This window comes from Aspergillus chevalieri, chromosome 2 (genome assembly GCF_016861735.1).
Source record: "Aspergillus chevalieri M1 DNA, chromosome 2, nearly complete sequence".
Lineage (NCBI taxonomy): Eukaryota > Fungi > Ascomycota > Eurotiomycetes > Eurotiales > Aspergillaceae > Aspergillus > Aspergillus chevalieri.
In genome coordinates, this window is record NC_057363.1 from 3411676 (window position 1) to 3436614 (window position 24939).

General features: G+C 48.5%; 9 protein-coding genes across 9 annotated transcripts; 4 read left to right on the forward strand and 5 right to left on the reverse strand.

Moving 5' to 3' along the window:
- On the forward strand, positions 1 to 915 carry ACHE_21199S (uncharacterized protein; the record flags this gene model as incomplete). Its single annotated transcript, XM_043275256.1, has 3 exons — positions 1 to 93; positions 148 to 403; positions 455 to 915. The coding sequence occupies 3 exons, from the start codon at positions 1 to 3 to the stop codon at positions 913 to 915; spliced, it is 810 nt and encodes a 269-aa protein (XP_043134263.1).
- Positions 916 to 1949: 1034 nt separating this feature from the next.
- Positions 1950 to 3196, reverse strand: ACHE_21200A (esterase/lipase family protein; the record flags this gene model as incomplete). Its single annotated transcript, XM_043275257.1, has 4 exons — positions 1950 to 2609; positions 2681 to 2749; positions 2829 to 3060; positions 3126 to 3196. 4 exons carry the CDS (start codon positions 3194 to 3196, stop codon positions 1950 to 1952), a joined length of 1032 nt encoding a protein of 343 aa, XP_043134264.1.
- A 7987-nt stretch (positions 3197 to 11183) lies between these two features.
- On the forward strand, positions 11184 to 13730 carry ACHE_21201S (putative PHD transcription factor; the record flags this gene model as incomplete). The annotated part of the gene is made up of 1 exon (XM_043275258.1): positions 11184 to 13730. One exon carries the CDS (start codon positions 11184 to 11186, stop codon positions 13728 to 13730), a length of 2547 nt encoding a protein of 848 aa, XP_043134265.1.
- Positions 13731 to 13937: 207 nt separating this feature from the next.
- Positions 13938 to 14946, reverse strand: ACHE_21202A (uncharacterized protein; the record flags this gene model as incomplete). Its single annotated transcript, XM_043275259.1, has 2 exons — positions 13938 to 14642; positions 14704 to 14946. 2 exons carry the CDS (start codon positions 14944 to 14946, stop codon positions 13938 to 13940), a joined length of 948 nt encoding a protein of 315 aa, XP_043134266.1.
- A 1294-nt stretch (positions 14947 to 16240) lies between these two features.
- Positions 16241 to 17368, reverse strand: ACHE_21203A (F-box domain protein; the record flags this gene model as incomplete). Its single annotated transcript, XM_043275260.1, has 1 exon — positions 16241 to 17368. One exon carries the CDS (start codon positions 17366 to 17368, stop codon positions 16241 to 16243), a length of 1128 nt encoding a protein of 375 aa, XP_043134267.1.
- Positions 17369 to 17777: 409 nt separating this feature from the next.
- Positions 17778 to 19379, forward strand: ACHE_21204S (cobalamin-independent methionine synthase II family protein; the record flags this gene model as incomplete). The annotated part of the gene is made up of 4 exons (XM_043275261.1): positions 17778 to 17938; positions 18069 to 18292; positions 18342 to 18758; positions 18808 to 19379. The coding sequence occupies 4 exons, from the start codon at positions 17778 to 17780 to the stop codon at positions 19377 to 19379; spliced, it is 1374 nt and encodes a 457-aa protein (XP_043134268.1).
- Positions 19380 to 19572: 193 nt separating this feature from the next.
- ACHE_21205A (DUF2945 domain-containing protein) lies at positions 19573 to 19934 on the reverse strand (the record flags this gene model as incomplete). The annotated part of the gene is made up of 3 exons (XM_043275262.1): positions 19573 to 19641; positions 19705 to 19817; positions 19883 to 19934. 3 exons carry the CDS (start codon positions 19932 to 19934, stop codon positions 19573 to 19575), a joined length of 234 nt encoding a protein of 77 aa, XP_043134269.1.
- Positions 19935 to 20709: 775 nt separating this feature from the next.
- ARF6 (ADP-ribosylation factor, Arf Arf6) lies at positions 20710 to 21424 on the reverse strand (the record flags this gene model as incomplete). Its single annotated transcript, XM_043275263.1, has 4 exons — positions 20710 to 20751; positions 20801 to 21060; positions 21111 to 21269; positions 21331 to 21424. The coding sequence occupies 4 exons, from the start codon at positions 21422 to 21424 to the stop codon at positions 20710 to 20712; spliced, it is 555 nt and encodes a 184-aa protein (XP_043134270.1).
- Positions 21425 to 22554: 1130 nt separating this feature from the next.
- Positions 22555 to 24850, forward strand: ccg9 (putative trehalose synthase (Ccg-9); the record flags this gene model as incomplete). Its single annotated transcript, XM_043275264.1, has 6 exons — positions 22555 to 22599; positions 22662 to 23068; positions 23113 to 23388; positions 23441 to 23905; positions 23966 to 24075; positions 24135 to 24850. The coding sequence occupies 6 exons, from the start codon at positions 22555 to 22557 to the stop codon at positions 24848 to 24850; spliced, it is 2019 nt and encodes a 672-aa protein (XP_043134271.1).
- Between the last annotated feature and the right edge of the window lie 89 nt (positions 24851 to 24939).

Below are 24939 nucleotides of genomic sequence, written 5' to 3' on the forward strand. Positions count from 1 at the left end.
ATGGCGATCCAAACCGTGATTTGTGGTGTCCTTCTAGCCGTCCTTGGCCACGTCTTCTATCACCTAGCGGTCGTACGTTATGGGGATTACCAGGCAAGTTGTCTTAATGAACCCGACCGAAGAAAAGACTCAACTGACTGCAAATAGAGAGACAGCAAATTAGGACGTCAAAACGGCTGTGAGCTCCCTCCAGAGCTGCCTAAAAAATGGCCTCTGGGTATCGATCGAATAAAAGAATTGTGGACATCCAACGCAGAGGGCCGACTTCTTGCATTCTTGTGCTCGGTAGCAAATGATTACGAACCCGGAAATAGCCTTTGTCAATATTTGCTATTTGGACCACGAGCTTTCCATGTTTTACGTCCAGAGAATGTGGAAGCAGTACTATCTACCAACTTCAAAGGTGCGCCGTGACATTATGACATCTCGATCACGGTTTGCTTATGCTGTGCAGATTATGGCTTTGGCGCGAGGCCAGATATTTTTGCTCCGCTATTGGGCAGTGGCATCTTCACCCAAGAAGGTCCTTCGTGGAAGCATTCTCGCGAGCTTTTGCGTAAACAATTCTCTCGAGTCCAGAGTCGCAATCTAAACCATTTTCATGAGCATGCTGATAACTTAATAGCTTGTATGCCGTCAAGTGGAGTCGTCGATCTCCAACCGCTATTTTTCAATTTTACCCTTGACACAGCAACAGCCCTTTTGTTTGGGAAATCAGTCTACAGCTTGAAAGCGGACACTGAACAGGATGCTAGTAACAAGCTCTTTTCTGAGAGCTTCAATATAGCGCAGGAAGGTTTGGCCAAAAGGTTTCGCATCGCACCTTGGCATTTTCTCTACAATCCACCGGCATTTCAGAAGGCTTGTGCGAACGTACACAGATTCGTCGAACAGTACATCGACAGCTTGGATTGAGGCGAGAATGACTCTCTTGACGATAAGTCGTACGGCTTCATCAAACAAGTTGCACTAGAGTCCGCAAGTAAACAGGACCTACGTGATCAACTGCTCAATGTGCTTCTCGCTGGAAGAGACACCACCGCCTGCTGCCTGGCATGGACATTGTATGTACTCGGATACTAACATTTACCATCGGTTATGAGAAGCTAATAGATCAACTAGTCGCCTGCTTGTTCGCCATGAACATGCAATGTGTCGCCTACGAAAGGAAGTATCCTCGATCATGGGAGACTCGCCACACGCCACTCGAGAGCAAATCAAAAAGATGCTTTATCTTTCCTATGTAATTAAAGAAAGTTGGTAAGCCTGCTCTTCCGTAATTCAGGGTTCTGATGATTGTCAGGTTTACGGCTCTACCCTCCTGTCCCATTAAATAATCGCGAGGCAACACAAACAACTATACTACCTACTGGTGGCGGTCCCAATGCAGATCGCCCCATGTTAGTCAGAAAAGGGGAGTTGGTCGTCTTTTCCCAATATGTCAATTCGCGTAAAAAGAATATATATGGGGCTGATGCGGACGAGTTCCGCCCGGAAAGGTGGGAGACTGGTGAACTAGCTAAGATTGGATGGGCATATTTTCCTTTTAACGGCGGCCCGCGACAGTGCCTAGGCGAGGATTTCGCCCTGATGGAGGTTTCATACACATTAGTGAGGCTTCTGCAGACATTTTCAACCATATCTTTGCCAAAGGGGGAGCCAGTAGAGGCCGTTGGCTGTGAGAGACAACGACTCACTCTTGTTCTTTCAAGTGCAGATGGCTGTCGGGTTGAGGTTCAATCATCCTAGTGTCAAATAAGCCTAACCAACTTCGGGAATGGGTTGCGATGGAGTGGAGAGAGGCTTTCCTATACGAGTTGACTACGATTAGCGGGGAAATTTATACATCCAATTGTATATGCGGAAACCATTTCATGTAGAGCGCATGCCAAAACTAACATTATGATTCGTGTTTTGCACAATATTAGGGAGCAATATAATGGGCTGCTTCATTGTCCCTCTAAAACATGAGACCCCGGTCGTAGATGGGGTGTGTCGGTTCTATCCAAGGCAACGAACCACGGACTGGGACGTTCAAGCTCAATGCCTCTCAAAACATCAGCAGCTTGATACATCTGGTTTTCTTGTAACGCTTTCATTGCCCTCTTGTGTCTTACGCGGACCACCTCGGGAGCCTCTCGAGCGTACCTTCGAAGCGCAGATATTGCGGTTCGGAAGCCTTGTGAGCAATTGTTGTTAAATTTGCACATCCCCCTGTGATCTGCAGCAATCCCACATCTCTCCGTATTGTCTAGGATCGGTGCGGCGCTGAATTCCTCAACGACATATTCCTTGGCGTACTTTAGATCCGTTTTCTCCTGCTCCCAGAAGAAGTAGATACGAAACTCAGCCATAAGGGGGACAAACTGGTCGTTAATATTCTGAAGGATTTCGGACTGTTCTTTGAGCGCATCTACAAGGCTGTTCTCAAAATTGGCGACATTGCTTGGCATAGCGAGGCGGACGAACTTTTGTAGGTTTCCCAGGAGCCGAGCTTTGCTGGACCCGTGGTGTGGCGTGCCGAAAAAGAGGATTGCAGAGGTACTTGTATAGATAGATTGGATATGTGCTAACTTCGGGGCTTTCCGGCTAGCAGAATAAGCTATGGCCTGTTTCTGTATTAGCGAGGCATTCCACAGGTACTCTGAAGATGAATCAAAGGAGAAGAGAGTGAGCGTACCCTCTTAACTATGATGCCTCCTAGTGAGTGACATAAGAAGATTATAGGTCTTGTACTCGCATTTTCTAGCTAGAGATGAGTTAGCCTAGGAGAGTTGGTGAAGGGTAGGCAAATAGACGGGGTTATTCGGAGGCCAAAATTTACGCACATCTCTATCTGCTTCAAGTTGATGCACAAGGGTTTGAGCATGTTGGAGAATCCGGTTCGAGCTAGTTGCTCCCGTGATGGACGACACGTTCGCATTATATCCCCAAACGAGAACGCGGGCATTTCGAATATATTTTGGCAAGAATTCTGGATGATTTAACCAGCAAATATTCTCTGCGCGTGCTGTCCATGTCATCATAGCATTGCCGTTGAGCCCATGAACGGCAACAATGCTTTGTTTCCACATATATCAGACAAGAATATATTCAGTAGGTCGTAGTTTGGGTGTATCACTTACTCTACCTCTGCGTTCCCATCAGCGGGGCGGTACAATTCCTGGACCCCAAAAATCTGCTGAGTGGTCTCCATTATCCAGCGTACATGTAGGGAGCCTGCGTTCACTGCTTTATCGCTGTTCAAAGACTTAAATCCCAGTCACAGCTGGCTGAGAGCCTGTCCATCCAAATTTGGAAGTAGCGAGCGTTCGTGCTTTTATATACCACTCTACCCCTCTCTGCTCCGCCCTCTGGAGGCTTTAGTCGCAACACCATTGGTAAATCTCGTGTGCGCCATGGAGTCGAAGCACAGCCCCCGGCGTTAATTGGATATCTACGCGCCATTGACATCCTGCTTCTTTTCCTAACAAAGCGAATCCATCGCCTATTAGTGTCGAATATTGTGTGACCAGTAGTCACATTTCCTGTAAAAGTTTTTGAGATATTTGGTTGCATCATCTTTGGTCCAGAAAGGGCGACGCGAAACAATGGCCACTAATTAGGGCCTTGTCCAATGCTGGTTATTAAGTGAAGATGTAAAAATATCCAATTGATGGAATGGGGCCAATAGGTATCTTCGGAAAGTTAGCATTATCAACCAAACGGTCGTTAGTGATGCGGATAGTCCGAGTCGGGCAAAAAGAGGGATGCCTGCGCCGGAGGGCGGAGCCATCTTGTGTTCGCAGGATCTAGACAAGCGGCAGGGGTGTCGACAGGTGGCCAGAGGGGAGCACGTAAGAAATCATATTGCTCTAATTAGCGATTGGGAAGACACCAACAGGAAAGATACATAGAGGCCTTTCCCTAGCCGAGCGCAGGCCAAAACCAGTCACACTCCAGTGATGGCTACTTGATGCCTATTCGTGAGAACGCCCTCGGTGGGGGCCCCTGAAACAAGGAGTCAGGGTCAGGGTGCGTGGTCGTAACACATGGCCGTGGTGAAAGACGCAGATCACGTGCTATTAAATGACGGCCGAAAATGGCAGCCATTTGGTAAATAGAAATTTGTTATGGAGTAATTTCCCCTCTTTCTCCTATAAATTCTATAGACAATGCTTCTATATCACTCGGGAGCTCCCATCTCGCCTTTCGCATGAGCGTCACATAGCACCGATTCACCGTGCTCCGCAACGTCGAATTAAGTTGAAGTGTATTCTAACATTGTAAATGTTCCTGCCGTGCCAGGCAGTGCACATAGCAATGACTGCACTATTTATGGACCATTAAGGCAGCGCAAAGAAGACAACACATTCTCGACATAGTTGGCAAAATTCAATCAAATTGCGGCTTGTTTGAATCGTCCAGGAGTCGTGTTTGTATGACAGGGCAAACCATCAAGGGCATGTTTCACAATGCATGCCTAAGCGAGAAAGGAGATCGCTCAAGTCGGCTTCCGCTCTGACAAATTACAGGGGCCCGATTCCTGTAGTCTAAGTGGGGAAAACCTACAGGGCATCACAGCCACCAGGCTCAGACCCTTGTTCTGCGATGCGTGGACTGCCCCGAAAACGCTTCCTAGTTGTAAGAGCCAGTTCAGTTGTGGTGATTATCTATATGAATATGCCGCCAACCTGGCAATGTATAATGTCTACAATAGTAGCCATGGCAAAGATTGCTGGTTGCCGGATTTCGTACCTGATTCGCAGATTTTCTTGGTTTGTGACATTTAGCGGCTTTGTACTTGACAGGAGCAATCAATAACCAAACCGCATAGAGACAGTTTCTATAAGCGCCTGATGGTAGTTGGCAAGAATAAAGGAAATGCCTTGGCGTGAAGAAGCATCCCTCTCTCCCTATATATAAAGCCCGAACATTCTTCAGGCACTCGTCGACAACATCATGACATTCAAATCCATTCTCATTTTCTTACCCTCATATTACCCTTATTGAACAACCTGCGATAGTAACCCCATTTGATATCGGCTTGCGATCATTCTCCTTTCAAAACTAACACACCACAACGAGCAAATGCGAAAATACTCCAGAGTAACGGACGAAGAAAAATTGGTACAGCCGAGCCCGTCCATCATCTACACCGGTGAGAACCCTCTTGTCGAGTAGGTTGCATGGCCATTAACGTCCCTAGTAGCTTGCCGCTGTTGCTAACTCCCTCCAGCATTGTAGCTGTTGACGGCCCCGATGAAGACGTATTTGAATCTTTCACATCCAGAAATGGAGCATTTTGGCTTAGAGACAAAATATGCTTCCAAAAGATGTTCCCAATTGCCGCATCCTCACGTCTAGTTATTTTATGTCTCGTGAATAAATCCTGCTATAAAGCTGACAGAGGAGCTAGCTGCTGATCGCGGTTAAGAATCTATGCATGATAGAGCTATAGCCTATGCTAATACTTGTGAGGAGCCTTTTTGTCCAAGATGTGTGTGCACTGATCTTCATTAAATAACTATTTGCTTACTGGCGGTCTATGACAGGTACTCGCATACTCCGAGAGCTGTGACGATGGAGAAAAGGAGAAACCACACACCCCGTCGATTCATGCTTTGACATTTAGCCTCTTGGTCTTTTATAATGGAGGTTCACTGTACACAGGATCTAAGTTCCTCCAAATAGTTCCCAGCAGTTTTCAGCGCTTCTGGGATTAAATCGCTTCGGAAGTGTCATATTTGAATCTGGGCTTCAGACTAAAGGATGTAAGTATCTCTCGGCTTTTTGTTTCCTGAAGAATGGGGCTGATAAGTGTCTGTTTGTGACACAGATTCTTTTAGAAGAGCACCAAGAGCAATGCGAATTTACCTCTTGAGTCTCATTCAGGGTATGAGAGGGCTGTGTAGATATTGCAACAGTATACTGACGAAGCACCCTCTGCAATCCCACGCAGATGGTTAGTAGAAACGTCCATGGAAATGTTCGATTTTGGAGTGAATTCGGGGGCAGACAGGAAGACACTCTTCATTCAATGAGCCATTAGACTTTTGCTTATCTTTTTATATGATGGAGCTTATCCTCCAAGACAAGCGGTATCATGGGATGAATTGGACAAATGGAACAGTGAGGGCACTAAAGGACTGGTATTATGTGACGGGTACTACGTCCACAAGTGCCTACGGCTGTAACGTATTTACCTCCATTCAAAATATTCGGAACCGAGATTTCCCATCAATCATTTCCTTGGTGTCAAAGCAAGGCAGGTTTGCTGTCCCTGAAGACTGCCATCCGGCTAGTAATTTTACGACAGAAAAAGAAACTTGATAGTAGGCCTCCAATTAGGCTTGTAAGAGATAGGTACAAGTGATCATTGGCTATGGAGGTTATCGTGTATATTCCTGATGTTCTTGTTCCGCGCTTAAATTGCGGATTTTAATTGTTTGTTACTCCTACCAGTCGCGTACATGATCGATGGAATCAACATGGGCGCACACATATGACCAGATCAGGTTGCTTGCATCGTGGAACACCAACCTTAGGCGCTTTAGTCACGGAAGTAGCTGGCAGCTACTATAAATGCTTTTCTGTCCCTCTTCCTTTTACACTACAACAACCTCTCAACAATCCAAGCGTCTCGTTGTCCTGACCTGTATACAATTAAGCATTCTGCACCATGGCTATAACCTGATTCAAGTTGATACTCCCTTATAAAATGCACAATATGTGTCTATCATTTTCCTTTTCGCAACTTCGGCGTCCCAAGGAGCAGAATCTCCTAGACATGGAGCAGCAGCAGACAATGGAGAAACTCAGGTCGGGCCTTACGACGGTCTACAGTGGCCAAAATCCTGTTGTTGAGTGAGTGGCACAACTGATCGATGCCCGTGTTAATGTTGCTAATATCTTCCAGTATTGTAGCGGTGCACAGCCCAAATAGAAACCCAATCCAATCGTTCACTTCCACTGCAAATGGGAAATTCTGGCTTGGAGATGAGGATATGCTCCCAAGAGACATTCCGAATTGCCGCATCCTGGTATACAATCATGGTGGTTCAGGCAGCATAATGGGAGCTGCAATGGAGTTGGTGGAAAGCCTAGTTCACAATCGCCGTGTAAGGGCCAAATACTCTGTTCAAAGAGAGCCTGTTCTAACCAATGCGATGCATTCAGTCAGAGAGTAGTATTGAGAGACCCATCATGTTTATTTGTCATTCAGTGGGAGGGATCATTGCAAAGCAGGTATATGCGTATCTAACCTACGCTTGAATGCAGTATATTGATGGTTTATGTTAGGCAATCATTCACTCCAAGAATTGTGGAAATAAAACATTAGAGGCTGCCTATTCAATCTATGTTTCGACATACAGCCTCCTTTTTGTTGGGATGCCAGATTCACAGCTGCTCAATTCTGGTATTCTAAGGGATGTTGAAGATGCATTCGAGCCGATGATGGAGCGCTTTCGTACATCCTCTCTCTGGGAGATCTTAATACCAGTGAAAGACTGCGATATGGAGGACGTAAGTTTCTTTTTCCTTTGTGGCAGGCGTCATTGGCTAATAATTGTGTTAGGCCGTAAGAAATCATCTTAGTTTGTGCCAGTTCGCTACTCGAGAATTGGCTGAATACAAGAAGGTGACAGCAATATTGAGACGTTACTCAATACAGGCGTCTCAAGCGATTTCTCAGAGATGGGCGCAGGCAAGGGCCATTTCTAATCGGGGGCAGACGTACGCGAGACAAAGGCAACTCGCACCAGCGTTTTTCCCAAAGAACAATATAATGGAAAGAAACCTAGAGGACTATCTTAACTAGTAGTAACATGAATCGATGGATGTCATATGAACTTCGAAAATATTTGTACGGTTCACAAGCACCTTTCTAGGCGCCTACATGACCCTAGTAGCATATGGTCCGTTGGTAATAATTATCAGCACATCTGCGATAACGGCCACCCTCGTATTGTTAGAGGTGTGCTTCATGGGCTCCGAAATTGACAAAATGCAAGTGATTGTATGGCGCTGATACTCTTCTCGGAGTTCATGCGCTTATGCATTGCGTACGACGGTAGTGCTTGCATATTGACCGAAACCGATATCATCCATACGCTTGTAATCCACTTCGGGCTCATAGATTGAACGAGTACCACGTATAGTCTCCCAAGACCAAATACCGAATCAAGTTTACTCTGCCATGAGAGTAGACCTGAATAGAGATGCACTCACTCTGTTTTGACTGTAATGTAATAAAGCAAAATCTCCTGCGATGCTAAACAACCATGATTATCACAGTTTCCATGTGATCACCTAGGTGAAACAGGGAGTGGCACATACATTGCAGCCATGTTTGCTATTATGGCCTGAAAACCTTGTGATATTACACGCAAATCGCCGGGTGCAAAAATGCAAGGCAATGGAATTGGAGTGCTGCCCATCGGGTTCAGCTGACAGCCATGGTTGTGGTAGGCCTTGGCAAGGAATCTCGATGCCCCTATTTCGTGTTTAATTTGTAGATGGCAGTTGTCTGCGACTCTTAGCCCTATAACGCTGATGAAGCAAATCACTCGGAGCGCCCTGCCATTCGCTAAGGGTTATGTGAGTGATCGTGTCGTGGAATACAATTCATTAGCACCTGGCAGTAACTGGCAAGGATTGAAGAAGACTGGCGTCTAGGTGATAATCTTTTCTCGTTATATATATATTCTGGGTTTTACCGTTGGCTGGGCTTGTGGCACGCATGGCAGAAAATATCATAACAATTTGATGTTTCTCGTTGCTATCTTGTCACTTCTTCTCAAAGGTTTGCATGACCGTGTCCAGTCTAATCTGACACCGTACTGACCTTGTAATTAAGTAGTCAAAATGTGTCTACCAATTCCCATTTGCCCTTGGAAAACGAGAGCATATCCCGGAGCAAATGCAAGTGGCTCTTACTACCGAGGAAGACAGACAGGGGGAAGAGGAAAGACAACCTTTACCACCGTCTATAACCGCGAGAATCCCGTTGTTGGGTACCAAACTTCATATCCTAGCTCACTCATTGTTGCTTCTGTTGCTAACCAAGCCTCTACCATAATTGTCGCAGTACATGGCCTGAACGGGGACGCATTTGGGTCATTCAAATCCACCATAAACGGAAAATTCTGGCTTGCGGATGAAGACATGCTCCCAGGGTACATACAAAACTATCACGTACTCACATTCAGCTATCCTGCATTGACATCCTCCCCACGGGAATCCATCAAGCAGCATGCGAAGATCTTGGTGAAGGCACTGGCTGAACATCATCGGGTAAGATCAGAAACCCTAACCGAGCTCCCATGTCGGTGAATGAAGACAGATGCTGATAGCTGCAGATGAAATACGTTACAGAGAGACCAATTATTTTCTATCTGCCATTCTGTCGGAGGCAACATTGTCAAGCACGTACGAGATCTCTGATTCTTCACTTCGATTTTGCTAATCTGTGGCAGGCGCTCATTGATTCCAAATACCAGGCGACGGATTATGGCCTCCGCTCAATCCACAACATCGGCCCCCATTTTCTTTGAAACGCCGCACAACGGATGTAACAAGGCAAACGTTGCTTCATTCGTGCGGCAAGAGGCTGAGACATACGGGAAAGCAGTCTATACAGCTTTTGCATCAGCTGGACTCACTAGAGACAGTCTGCGTTTTACTGAAACATCACCGACATGTTCGTGCCAATGTTGGGGCATTTCGATTTAGATGTGTTCTGTTTCTGGGAGATGTTGCGGTCGGATTTGGGGCGTAAATTGGACCTTGGAAGTCTACATTCATTTCTCCTGGTCTGAGCCATTTGATTCATTGTGGCAGGTTGTGGCAGCATCCTCGGCAGCTCCCGTCATGGGCAATACAGAGGCTTGCGGGATAGATGCAGAGCATCGGGGCATGCGCAAATTTGCATCTCCAGACAAAACGGAAGACAATGTCGTTGTGTCAACCTTGATGGAATATTGTGAAAGAGGACAGACAAGGGTTCTGCAGAGATGGAGGCGGAAAAGAATGCTGTAGGCTAGCAATCCACCGTCACATTAAAGATGCCAATCCACATTCATTCTGACGGCCAATGACCTCGTTGTCTGTGAACGCCTGTTTAGCCTTGCTTGTGAACCAGTACCAAAGCACAGAGGTGTTACCTTTTGCCGGCACCTTGCTCTTTAACAGCCAGCACAAAAAATAATAGTCCAACGTAGTAGAAGGTTCATCCTGCCTGGGGTTTGAGAACCACCGAAGAGCTTGCGTCACAGTATCGAAGCGCCATTCTTGGCCAGAGACTCAATTCTACTTGAGCCACGATGTTTGTTATCGGGTCAAAACATCAAATCCAAAGTGAAAATCAGTTATAGGGGTTTATTTGCCAGCCAGCTTGCGGCGCAGGAGGTGCATTTGATGTGCGGTGGATGTCGATATCATTTCTATTAGAGGTAACTAAGAGCCTATCGCTAAAATATGCAACAAGCTGTTATACGCAGTAAGTCGGGCCGGCATCGTTGATTTTTAAGCCATTGTACATTATGGTCGCCGTCTGCCAAGTCACAATTCTAGAGGAGCATCATGTACTCTGATCTCAAGCCGAAGATGCATTGTAGATGAAGACAAAGTATTCCAAAAAAGGAAAGAGTCACGAGAGCATGGCGGAGATAAGCCTCACCGCCTAGCACTATGTCCGGCCAAAATCCTTTGAGAGTATCGGAGGACAGACGGACGACTCTCGCCAACCGACCAGCTGCGACTGCGATCATAGACGCGTTTTTTCCTCTTTCAAAGCACGGAAGACGCCTGTTGGTGCATTAAAATTAGCATCCCACCCAGAAATCCCTCGCGATTCTGTCTTTCAACAACACAGACCAAGTGGCCGGCATCGTTTCCACCTCCGAACTCCGCTCTTGCGTCTCCGATCAGAGCGCAACTTGAATCAAGGAGCAGGCCAGTGCTGGTGTTCGAAAGTTGCACAAGTTGCGATTGCTATCAATACTGCATGCTCTAGGGTCCTTGTTCATGATGTTTGCTTTATTTCGCTTGAGATAACCACCGAAATCTCACCCTGCGGCTATACAACTTCACAAGCAATTGAGAGCTAGCCTCGATTCTGGGCCCATTACAGGTATAACAGGCGGAAAATACGGATATACGACCACAGTGGAAAAGAACAACATCGTTAAATTGACAGCAATATGGTTGCCGACTCAAACCCCTACGAGACAGATGCGACACGGATACCCAAAGACGACCCTTATATCTCCCGGAGTCCGCAATACGGCCGCTATGCGCCTCGTGATGACGATTTTAAACCCCGCTACGATCGTTGGTACCAGTCGGAACCCGAGGTGAATGCTTACTGGGAGGAAGTTGTCAGAAAGACATGTATTCAAGGAAACTCCTTGAACGACCCCAGGACTCAAGATGCTTTCGTTACTGGTAGCGTGGTCATTCGGGTCGACGAAGAAAGCGTGGACGATTCATCTGCGGAAAAATACTCGTACGTTAACGCCAACGAGATTTCGTCGGCAAGAAAAGCGGAGGATGCGCTCAAGGAGATCGGAGTCGCTGTGCCGGTGGTATACTTCTGTGGGGTTGTTGATGGGAAGAATGTCACGGTTGAGTCGCGCGTACCTGGGGTGTCTTTGGAAGTTGCGTGGAGATATCTTACGCGCGAACAGATTGATAGGCTCAAACAGCAGTGCCGCCGTATCATTCAACGATTGGCTGCCGTCGACGGCGCTTCAGATGGACCATCTTATATCTGCAGCGGACTCAACTCACATCTCCCGCCCGATGCCTCCGAACAGGAGAAGAAAATATTGTTCAAGGAAAAAACAGAGCAGGATACTTTATATTTGACTCACAATGACATGGTTAGGTCCAATATCATTGTCAAAGATGATCAGGTGGTGGGAGTTCTTGGCTGGCGACAATGTGGTTTGTTTGGTCTCGACCGTGCCGCCAGAGTGCATAGAGTTTTCAGGGTTCCGGAAATATCATACCTTAGTGGGGATGGGGATGATGGTGATGGAGCGATGGCATGGGCCGATCTTTATGACGGGGTCTCGGAAGTATCAGTGAAGAGTGAGGCAACAACGCCGCAAGATGCTACAGAGCCGCAAGTAAAAGCAGAACCCACGGCCATGAGTTTGGACAAGTTGCCGGCCAGTGAAGAGGCAGATTCCAAGTCTGCATTGTGTCAACTCGATGGCGCAGATCTCTCAAACGAACATCCCACGCCAAAGAAAGTCGCTGATCTCAAGCACGGCCTGGCCTCTAGAGCATCATCATCGGATCGATCTTCTCCTGCAAATTCTACCAAAGGCGCAGCAACGGGAAGAAAATCCACGGGCGGCGCGAAAAAGGGAACGGCGAGAAAGTCAACAACTCAAAAGCGCAAGGTCAATGACCAAGATGCTGAAAGTGTCGACTCTCGACGTTCTAACACACCCTCATCAACTCGCGCCAGCAAGACTCCCGCTACGAAAAAGCAAGGCTCAGCGTCCGCAGCGGGATCGCCAGCACCAGCACCAGCGCCCCAACGTAAACCAAAGAAGTCTAAGAAGGCCGCTAAAAACGAAGATGATGATGATGACGATGAAGATGGTGTCTTTTGTATCTGTCGCAGAGGAGATAATCATACTTGGATGATTGGTTGTGATGGGGAATGCGACGACTGGTTCCACGGGAAGTGTGTCAACATTGACCGAAGGGATGCTGACTTGATTGACAAGTATATCTGCCCGAACTGCCATGAGAAAGGAAAAGGATGCACCTCTTGGAAACCAATGTGCCGCTTGCCGGAATGTCGGAAGCCCGCACGTGTCAACCAGAAAGGACCAAGTAAATACTGCTCAGACGACCATGGCCGGGAATTCATGCGTCTGAAAACACAACATTTCCGCCTGGGTTCGGGAGCAGCAACTATAGATGGAGATCAAGACCCCAAGACCCCAGACGACATTGGCAGCAGAGGCGGCGTTCTCACTGCCAGTGAACTCAAAGCGGCTATAACGGATGTTTCGTCTGCAATAGAATTCCGCAGACTAGGCGAGCGTATCGTCACACCACCACCGGAAGAAGACGAAGATGACAAGAAGAACGCTGAGATAGAGGACCAACCTAAGAAGGAAAAGAAGCTTGGCCTAGACGTCGACGCCAAGGGCCTCACATACACCCCGGACGAAGCAGCCAAACTCGAAAAACTCCGCAAACGACGCGACGAGATACTCCACCGCCAGGGACTGCTGACATCACGCGACGCCTTCATAAACCTCGTCCGTCAAAGGTCCAAGACGATTGTAGAACGGTTAAAACAGACAGATCCCAAGGGCGGATGGAAGGATATCTGCGGGTACGACTCGCGGGTAGCATGGGCCGACGAGGAATTCGACGAATGGAGACAGACTCCAACCGGCGAGAAGGCGATGAAAGACGGTACACTCGATCCTCCTACCGATGCAGATGGCGATACCGCCATGGACGACGGCAACGACAAAGATGGGAGTGACAATGAGGGTGATAATGGTATTGAAACCCTGGCTCGCGGTGTTTGTACCAAGAAACGGTGCGAAAGACACAAACAGTGGGTCAAAGTACATCAGGAGGATATCCTGTTCGAGAAGAACACAGCTAAAGAGGACCTTCGGAAATGCGAGGACGAGGCCCAGATCGTGGTTGAAAGAGCTGTTCTAAGGATGTGGGCGGAAATGGAGAATGCCCATGTTGGCGGGACTTAGCATCTCATATTTATCTAATCCTTGTTCCTGGTTGCAGAAAACTTGGCATGATTGATACCCCCTTCCTGAACATGGAAGTTCTAAGGTGGACTGCAGATTTGGAGTTGGCATTTATTGCATCATAATCTCATTGATAGACGGATATGGCGCATCTAGGCAATATGAATGAGAATTACACTCAGAGTATTCATTCGATATAGATCTTCATCATCCATCCCAAACACACCTTGTCCCTAACCAATCCCCCACCCGATCCTTAATCACCTCTACCCCAACCCTCCCAGCTCTCCCCCTCTCCCTCGACACCAATAAATGTGTATCAGTTCCTTGATCCAACGTCTTCATAAGCAAACTCGGCAACAGCACCGACAACTGCTCTCCTTGATAATCCCCATCAGCCACCGCAATATCCCCCATCCCCGTCCCAAGTCCAAGCCCACTAGTATTAATCAACAAAACAGAAAGAAACGCCGCATACTCCCTTGACAGCCGCGTAAGCATCCTTAACGCAGCACTCAACACCGCCGTGCCCTTAATCGGGTTCGAAGCACGGATAACGCTCTCGACGAGAGTGTCCAGCCCAGCGATGATCAACACCACGGGATACTGGGTAGTAAGTTGTTGGTGCTTGCGTTGTTCTCCGATCTGGTGTAATGTGTCTGAGACTTGGGTAATAGCTTGCATGGCTTCTGAGAAGTCGTAAACGGGAAGGAGCTGGACGGCGTCTAGGCGGGTGATTGCTTCTTTGCGGGATAGGGACGGAGTGGGAGTTGGGTTTGTTGAGAGGAGGGAGGTGAGGAGATTTTGGGGAGAGAAGATGGTGAGGTTGAATGGGTGGACTATGAATGTGTTGAAGGAACCCGGGGCTGGCGATGTGCGTTCGAGATGCTTTGTGAGGATGTATCGAGGGATCTGGAATGTGTTAATGACTGATCTGCTTTTGTATATTTCCCAACCATGCATGTCGTCCTACCTGTCCCATATATCCATGATCGTCATCGCCACCTGTTCCTCTCCTCCTGGGTCTCGAGAAGCCAATGACAATCCCAGGGTGGAATAGTGCATGAGAGGAACATTTAATTCCCTGTTTAATTTCTGTTACCAGGCTACAGGTCCTCTCAGTCGGGGCGCTTGGGTCTTTGGTATTCTGGACGGGTTGGGAGAGCAGAGTGTGTGCGAGCACTGGAGGTGCCGGGTCCGAGGTGTATAAAGACATAATTTGGTTTAGAAGAAACCTGGTGGAAGATGATAGCAAGAGGGAAGAGGTAATAGTACGATCTAAAACCCTGCGATTGTCAGAAGGTGAACTGGGTTGCAGTTAACTAGTTAGTGTATCCCGTTTTTGTGCCTAAGGCACCAACAACATGCCACTGGGAGTCGGCGTTCAATTCTTGGTGATTCAGTTGTTCCTGTCGACTGCGGTCCATTAGGTTAATCAATTATAGGAATAGGAATAGTCGCTCTTCTCTCGAGGCTGTAATATGGGTCCAGTTCTCAATTCACGCCACAAGGCTGTGCTGGATGGATGTATATAATTGCGAGCGGTCCTTGGAACACCGTCCTGCTTTATTCTACCCTCTTTTGACTTTTCTAAACGCCATATAATCATTGAAAACCACGACCTTGACCTAATACCCACCCAGGGATTCAAAATCCTGCACATCCTCGCCACAGACCCAAACGCCTCAGCACCAAACGCAGTACAACAAATCCTTAACCTCACCACAACAGAACTCTCATCCAAGAATACCGACGACTGGCCCAGAAACCAGTTCGAAAGCGATGTTGCCTGGAACATCAGTACTTTGATAATCGATATTGCTGCGAACACTGAGCCAGTCCAGCAGACTAAACTCCTCGATTTCATGCCCCGACTTCAAAAAGTTACCGTGAAGGATCCGAAGACAGAGAAGATTAAGTGTGGGAATTTCGGATATCTTTGGACGAATCTGCCGTCATTTGGGATGCATGCTGCTGATAATGTAATTTCTGTAAGGAGGTTTCAATTTGTCCTGCACTATGTCTTTTCTCACTAAAACATACAGTTAATCATCAATCCCACACCCCAGAGGAACTAGAAAAATGGGAGAACAAGAACTCCTTTATTACAGAGAGCAATGCTGCTGCTGAAATTACTCATAACTCCGAACTCGCACATACTATGGACTTCTCGATATATGGACAGTATGCATGCCATGATGCTTTTGAGGAAGAGCAGCATATTAAACAGCTGTGTGTACTGCGTGTATTTGGTTTACATATGGTGCGGCTTTGATGTTGGAAAATTGCAGAAACATTCAAGTATATGCTTTACATGATCCGCCTAAGCGGGGACTTGATCTTTATAGATGGCGTTCGTGGAAACTGGGCCTAGTTGAAGCTCAAGCTCTTTATGGGAATGAGGGGACAAGGGGGCTTATCAGGGCTGCTTTGACACGGATGAATCAGGTGGAGGGAAAAAGATTGAACTTGATAGAGATATGACTGCGTATATAGCGTGAATTCATGGATTAACTACTTCTACGGCCAGTCTGTTCCTGACAAGGAATAGACCCGTCTACTTTATTCCAAATATCCTCCCCATCATACGTCCACGGCGAGTCATGAAACCTCTCATCGAAAATAGAAGATAGCTCCGGCCGCAGCGCCTCGAACTGAAAATCGCGCGCCCGAAACCGTCGAAGGCAGCCCCTCATCCCTAATTGCCTGACAGCATGGGCAATTAGCGCGTACCCAGTAGCAAGCTCCATCCACGGGTCGCTGGGATCAATGGATCCCCTTTGCTCAATTTCAATGACTCGGTCGTTCTGACAAGGGGCAAGTTGGGTGCTTAGTGACTCCAGGCTCGTCATTAGGAATACTGCGTCCAAAACTAGATTCACGTGGTTATAGAAGGGGAATACGGTGGTGTAGCTGAACGTCGTTAGGCGGTTTAGTGAGAGGGTTGACGGGAGGTCTGCTAGACGATCCGGCGGATGGGCCATTGTACCCCATTGGTCAAAGACCGACGGGACGCGGAGGAGAAAGTACTCATAATGGTGATATGCTCTGAGAGATGAGGCTTCGTTGAATTCGAGCGACTGCCAATCTCGGACTGACAGAAGGCTCGAATGGTCCTCTAGCCGCACCGGCCTCCCCTGTCGAGCATCCCGCTCAAGATGCAGGATCTGAAACGGAATCTCAAATGCCCAGCTATGTCCCTCATGGATCTGTGTCCCCAACATTGCCCCGATAAACGACGGCGGTGCAACCACCGTTATCCGTAACGGATCCAGCTCGCTCAACACCCGCCGCCACCAGTATGGATCCTCCCGATTCTCCGGCGAGTTATTCCCCTTGACAACAATAGATGTTACATGGCGTTTCAGATCCGAGTGCGCAACAAACTCCAGAAACGCGCGCTCATTTCGCAAGTCAAAGCAGGCATGCGCGAAGAGCCGAGGTCGCACCAGCGCGCACAGACCGGACGAGACCAGGGAGAGATTCTTCAAATCGCGAATGCTGCTCTTGGCGATTCGATGATTAGGCGGCTGTTGTAGTCGCGTCAACGAGGGAGGGGACGTCGCAAGGGAGGAAATGATGTGGTCGAGGAGCTCATTGGGGAGGGACTCCAACGGCGATAGCGCTGAAAGGAACATGATGGGACAGCATTTGGCAGGCTGTGGGTGATTCACATGGCGGGGAGTCAAACTCCGCAAAGCATGGTCAATCGAATGGTTCAGGTATGTATAGCGATTGGTTGGTAGGATTGGTGATGGTGGTGGTGATGGCGGCCTCGGGAACGGAGAGAAGACTCAAGTGCCGATGTGATGGAGGCTCTCCACATGGCCCATATTCGGTCAATTAGAACCAGAAAAGTTTAGAAAATAGGATTAGAATTTGTGAATCAGATCTACTTTGTAGAATTTCGTACAATTCTCAAGCAAAAGAAGAAGCAACAGTCTTTATATACTAGAGAAACTACGTAGAATGCATGTATGCCTTAGTAAGCAGCCCCGCAAACTCTCCATCGGCAAACCTCGAATTTTCCTCTTTGGGGCAGTTCGTATGGCTTCGCTGCAACCAAATCATGTGGAGAGCCTCGTGGGGCATTTCCGGGCGGCCGTGCTCGAAGCCTCTTTGCCCCTCTCAGGAGTCAGTATGTTGGAGGCAATAATGGCAATCAATGGTCGCCCCTCTTTGCCTCCGGGTCGACTTTTCTGTCCCAGGTTTTCTCTTCTTTCCTTCTGATCCTCCTTGAGACCCTCAATTAAGGACCTTCAGGTATATTCCCCATTATCTTATGGGACGAGTCCGGAATCTTGGCCGAGAACGACGCTTACACTGAAACATTGTTAGAAAAATCATCATGTCGCTTCACCGCAACCCTCCCTTCCGTGCTGAGCACCTTGGCTCGCTGCTCCGGACTGATGAGCTCTTGAACACCAAGACTGCCTTTGAGCAGGGCAAGCTCCCTGAGTCGCAGCTCGTTGCTGTCGAGGACAAGGACATCAAGGAGGTTGTCGATGTCCAGAAACAGCTCGGATACCCCGCTGTTTCCGATGGCGAATACCGTAGACACAGTACGGCGCCTTCCTCCCAATCCGTAAAATCGATATTGACTGTCTGTAGTGTTCTGGGGTTCTTTCTTCCCCGGTCTAGAGGGATTCGAGGAGGTTAACGAAATCGATCCCGACGTCTTCCGTACTTACGCCCCCGATGTCGCCGCTTTCCTCGAGGCCGGCCACAAGCCCGGTGAGAGCGTGATCTGCACGGGCAAGATCAAGCACGTTGGCAGCACCTATGTCGACCAGTTCAAATACCTTGCCAGCCTCGTGCCCGCCGAGGAGGTCAAGAACGTCAAGATCACCCTTGCCGCCCCCAACTGGTACCACCTCCGGTACAAGGAAGGCAAGGCCTACCCCGCCGACGTGTACAGCTCGGACGTCGAGTACTTTGCCGATATCGCCAAGGCGTGCCAGGATGAGCTGCAGATTTTGTACGACGCCGGCTGCAGGAACGTGCAATACGACGACCCCAACTTGGCTTGTAAGTGTCTGCATCTCTCGTTATCGACCTTCATCGCTAACGAAAACAGACTTCTGCTCCGACAAGATGCTCCAGGGCTGGAAGGAAGACCCCCTGAACAACCAAACCCCCGAAGAGCTCTTCGACAAGTACATCAAGCTGTACAACGACGCCCTCTCCAAGCGCCCCGCCGACTTCCACGTCGGCATCCACATCTGCCGCGGCAACTTCGTCGGCTCGCGCCACTTCTCCGAGGGCGGCTACGACCGTATCGCCACCAAGCTCTTCAAGGAGCTCAACGTCGATACCTACTACCTCGAGTACGACACCGCCCGCGCGGGAGGCTTCCAGCCCCTCAAAGAACTGCCCCGCAACAAGAACGTCATTCTGGGCGTCGTGACCTCCAAGTTCCCTGAGCTCGAGGACAAGGAGCAGATGAAACAGCGGGTGTATGAGGCTGCCAAGTTCATTGCTGAGGGTAATGGGATCTCTGTTGAGGAGGCGCTGAAGCAGTGTGGCGTTAGCCCGCAGTGTGGGTTTGCTAGTCACCGCGAGGGTAATGCTATTGACCGCCAGGGTATGATTAACAAGTTGAAGTTGGTGCGGGACATTGCGAATGATGTCTGGCCTGGTGAGCTGTAATTGGTTTTCGTGTAAATAGTTAATGTATGAATTGTTGTTAAACATGATGCATGGCATACGAGTTATATACAAGGCTTAAGTACCTTGTGGATGATCTACGTCCCCCAAGGTGGTACCGAGAGTATGTACTTTCTTCAACTCAATAATTAAACCCAGTTCATTCAAACTAGTCTAATCATCCATTTCCTACAAATTACTCTCCAGGACCCAGAATATTCGCCTCACTAATCGCAGATCTCTTGTGCGTCCTGTTGTTCTCAATCTACAACATAAGTCAGCCTTTCTCATCCATCCTCCTTTTTCAAGACAAAAAGGCAAAACGTACCTCGTATCTAGGGTTCTGCTTTGAAGCATGGACGTTCCGGTGCGTCATGTTCTGGTCCTCGGTTGCGACGCTGCGGATGGTACCCACTGCTTCGGAGGTTTTGGAGTCGGGGCCTGTGTTGTTGTTAGTTCAGTACAATTGTCCTCTGGATGGAAAGCGCGAAAGAAGAAAGGCATACCGCCAACAGGCTTGTAGCGGACGACATCTCCCTCGTCGTATTCGGCGGGCATTTTTATGGTGGTGTGTTTGGTTTGGTTTGGGTTCTTATATAAGGTTTGATTTAGTTTTGTTTGTTCGTGGACGAAGCCAAGTAGCGCAGTGATTATAATTAATTGTATACCAGAAAGAAGAGAAAAGAGAAAGAGCATGAGAAAACACGACATCTTCAGGGCTATTTATAGCTAATCCGGAGATCTAGAATCAACACCTGCCGTCAGAGTGATATACATAGATCACGCCCCCGAATCTCATCCCCGCGTGGCGAGATAAGGCTAGATCGAAGACTAGTGGAAGGGATTGTTGTCCATGGACCTGGGACCACGATGTAATGCTGACGGGTGGGAGTGTTGATTGGATTGGGATACCGGGGAGGAAGTAATGAGGTCATTATTGAATTGGTATGAGCAGCACTTGTGAGCGAAATGATAACTGAGGAATATTAATTAGGACTAGGATTATGCTAGATACAGAGTGGTTGTGGTTATTTGTCTGATGTTTTGGTATCACTGCACTGTACATGGAGGGAGAAAAGACAAAAACAGATCCACGGGGAAGCTCTCATTTTGGGATGTCTAAGCCAGCAAGCAATCAAGCAGCAACAGAAGGAACTTGGAAGACGGGATTATTGATTAGATTAAATAGAGGCCGCGTAAGAACGGAGGGATATCATAGAAGGTAAGAAATTGAAACGGCGGAAAAAGGAAAGATGCTGCGTCGGGTCATAAGAACGAACATGAGCAGAGGAAGAGTGGTACACAGGTCACTGATCGACGGTGGTCGAGGAGATTATTTCTGCGGGGGAGTCTTGACGTTGTTGGAAAGCCAGGCCTGGGATTGTTAGTGTATAACACCAGTGATGGGGAGACGGGTTACTCACCAAGCCTTCGAAAATACCGGTACCCTCAGTAGCAACACTGGGAGCCACATACCACAGCTTGTCCTTCAACTGGGTGAGCTGCAGCGCATTGATAACCTCCTCCGGGCTGAGGTGGCCATTGATATCCTGCTTGTTGGCAAACACCAGCAAAAGCGCATCCTTCATTTCGCGGTCGTTGATAATCTTGTGCAATTCGGAACGGGCCTCTTCCATACGGGCCGTGTCACTCGAGTCGACAACGAAAATCAATCCTTGGGTACCTGAACCAAGTTAGCGATAATTCTCAACCACAGTGACTATCTGTACGCACCAGAATAGTAGTGTCTCCATAGAGGACGGATCTTGTCCTGACCACCGACATCCCAGACATTGAACTTGACATTCTTATAGGTAACGCTTTCGACGTTAAATCCGACGGTAGGAATAGTCGTCACGTCTTGGTTTGTGAGTTTCAATTTGTAGAGGATTGCTGTGGAAACCGATTGTCAGTATATCCGTTCCGTTCCCCCTTTTCAGGCCCGGCCACTCACTTGTCTTTCCAGCAGCATCCAAACCCAACATCAGAATACGCATTTCCTTGGTTCCGAAAATCTTCCCCATGATCTTAGAGACTTGACCACCCATTTTGCACGTAGATTCTCTGCGACTCCTGAACGGGTCGCAAACGATCGAGTATTCGGAAGGAGTGAAATCGGAGGAATTGATTCGCGAAATAGCGACGGCGCGGAAAAGGAAGATTTTATGCAATTGATGACTCGAGGAATCGAACTGAGGTCTTCAATTGCAAAATTGCAGGAGTTTTGGCCAGGGAGTGAAGCGCTAGACGAAACGCAGGGTCAAGTAATTAGTCGCTGCAGGTCCGCGTAACGACGAGCACAGCAGCAGAGCAGGTAAACAAGAGCAGGTAAAACAAAAACAATGAAACCAGGCAATGCGCAGTGACAACAACCCAGTCAATCAATGCTATTCACAGCCAGATCGATTTTGGCCAACGGAGATTGCTCAGCGACTAGAAAGAACGAGAGAGACCGGAGAGAAAAAGAAATGACGAGGGAGAGAAAAAAGCAAGCAAAACAGCAAGCGTGAAAGCAGAACAGGAGAAGAACTGGAGTAGTAAAAGAGAGAAAGTGCAGCAGAAACAATCGTCGAGTGCTTCATTTCGCGTTTTCTGAGGGGGAGTAAAAGGGGTTGCGCTGACTCAGCAGAGGGGCCAAGCATCCGCTTCAGCTTGACTCTCTATACCTAAATCGAATATCTCTATCTATCATTTCCACCGAGTATATGACCTGTCCAACAGATCTATCGCACACACTCGTGCCCAGGAGATCCTCTCGTGCAAATCGATGCATTATGCGGATATCATTTGATCTCCACCAGGAGTATACATACAAACAAGGGACAATCTATCACCGTCCCTAGCGTTGTATATCATGCATATCAATCTGCACAAACACAGCATAATCAGTCTCTCAGTCTCCAGGTACAGAGTACTTTGAAGGAAACAATTCAACAAAAAACAGGATATGAAGAATCCTATGATTAACACGTCATTACGAGGTTGTGAGGTCATGTCCAGATCACTCCTCCCATGTAAACCCGCGGTTCCCGAGCCGTAGATTGGGAATTGCTCTACACTTCACCTACTATCGCTCTCACTTTGTTGAATTGAGCGTGCTTGTCTACTATTAATTTGTGCCATGACCAATGAAGAGTGCGAAGGCTCGCGTCGGCCTTCAAAATATCAACAGCGGCGCATGTGTGCCACCGCCGGAAATGCATGGTCAGCGCCGCCGTCTGGAGTATGATGACCTTTGATATGTCATAGAAACCATTGGGAGTGACAGCTCTAACTCGCATCAAGAAAATCTATGCCGGGTTTTCAGTATGGACCATGAACTCGATATCGACCGTATCCCTCGCGATTCGAGATACCACATATCTACTAGACTTCATCCAGCGCGACATGCCCGCCGGCGAAACGGGGCCCAGCCATGTTGTCATCATCAATTACGTTCTTTCCCGATTGAGGCAGTTCACGGACGAACACTCTGATAAGTTCATGGGTTTGGCAATGCCACAGCGCGTGGCTAAGCTCTGTCCGGAGCTTTGTTCGCGTCTGTGGACAGAACTCGATGTCATCCCACTTGTGCTTCCTGAAGACCGGCGTCTTCTAGAGCAGCAATCGCAGCGGGATTTGCCCAGTGGTGTCGACGTAGACTCTAGAGAGATTGGCGAGCAGGCGGAGTCAATGGGTTGTAAATGTGTCAGGTTAGTTTATACCACCATGCTTGCCGACAGAGCTAATTGTGTAGATTATTTGGCCCTGACAACGTCCCATTGCTGCAGGTCGGCTTTCAGGGCACGGTGGAGGTCGATACTGCTTTCACAGTATGCCTAGCGAGCTTGGAGGACTTCCAGAACACCGTCTCACCAAAGACATGGTCTGCTGTTCAACATTATGCGGCTGATCTGAAAGAAAGAAAAGTCAGAACCGCCTTCTTCAACGCAACTCCTCAAGGCGGGGGCGTGGCACTCATGAGACACGCCCTCGTCAGACTTGCCCATGCTCTAGGCACAGAGATCTCTTGGTCAGTCTCCCCCCTCTCCCTCCCTTCTCTTACTCCTACCAACAACGTCAAGGTACGTCCCAAAACCACGCCCCGGCGTCTTCCGCCTCACCAAAAACAACCACAACATCCTTCAAGGCGTCGCCAAACCAAACGACCGCCTAACCGGAAAGGACTATGAGCAAATCTCCGATTGGATCTACGAGAACGCAAAACGCTACTGGCTCTCCTGTGAAGGACCTCTCCAACCACCTTCCGAAGGAGGCGCCCATATCGTCATCGTCGACGACCCGCAGATGGCACCGTTGATCCCCATCGCCAAAAATATGGCTCCTGATCGCCCGGTGATCTTCCGCAGTCATATCCATATCAGGAGTGATTTGATTGCAACGCCAGATACACCGCAGGCTGAGGCGTGGGGGAGACTTTGGGAGAGTATTAAGTTGGCAGATATATTTATCAGTCATCCTGTTAGTTCTTTTGTGCCGAAGAATATTCCGAAGGAGAGGGTTGGTTTCATGCCCGCGTCGACAGATTGGTAGCCCCCACCCCCGGCCCATCAACATCGATCATATAAGACAACGCTGACGGAAGATAGGCTCGACGGCTTAAACAAAAACATGCGTGACTGGGACGTCGCCTACTACGGCCGCGCCTTCAACTCCTGGTGCCGCAATTCCGGCATGCCCACAATCGACTACCCAGAGGGTACCCTCCCCTCCCCTCCCCTTCCCCCTCATATCCACCAGACTAATGATGAAAAACAGACAAATACATCGTCCAAATCGCCCGCTTCGATCCGAGCAAAGGTATCCTCGACGCCGTCGAATCCTACAGGAAATTCCACGCCCACCTCACCAAAACACACCCCCAAACCGCACCCCCAAAACTCCTCATCGCAGGTCACGGCTCCGTCGACGACCCCGACGGCTCCCTAATCTACGACCAAGTCGTCTCCCACATCGAAGAGGACATCCCGCACCTGCGCGACCAGATCTGCGTCATGAGACTACGGCCCAGCGACCAGGTTCTCAACGCTTTGTTATCAAAGAGTAAGATTGCACTACAGTTGAGTAGGCGGGAGGGCTTTGAGATTAAGGTTTCGGAGGCCGCGCATAAGGGGAAACCTGTTATTGCCACGCGCGCGGGGGGGTTGCCGTTGCAGGTGGCGAATGGGGAGAGCGGGTTCTTGGTTGATGTTGGGGATACGGATGCTGTTGCGCAGCGATTGTATGAGCTTTGGACGGATGACGCGCTGTATCAGCGGATGAGCGAGTATGCGATTCGGCATGTGTCGGATGAGGTGAGTACGGTGGGGAATGCGGTGAGTTGGTTGTATTTGGCGTGCGAGTTGAGTAAGGGGGATAGGGTTGAGCCGAATGGGGCGTGGATCAATGATTTGGCGAGGAAGGGGGCTGGGCAGGACTATGAGGCTGGGGAGTCGAGGTTGCCGAGGGTTGTCGAGGTTGAGAAGATGGGTTAGTTTTCTGTTATTCTGTGTTTACGTGCTACGTGTACATTGTCGTATATAACTGGTCAATTTCATTTTGTACATTGTGAATGACTAAGAAT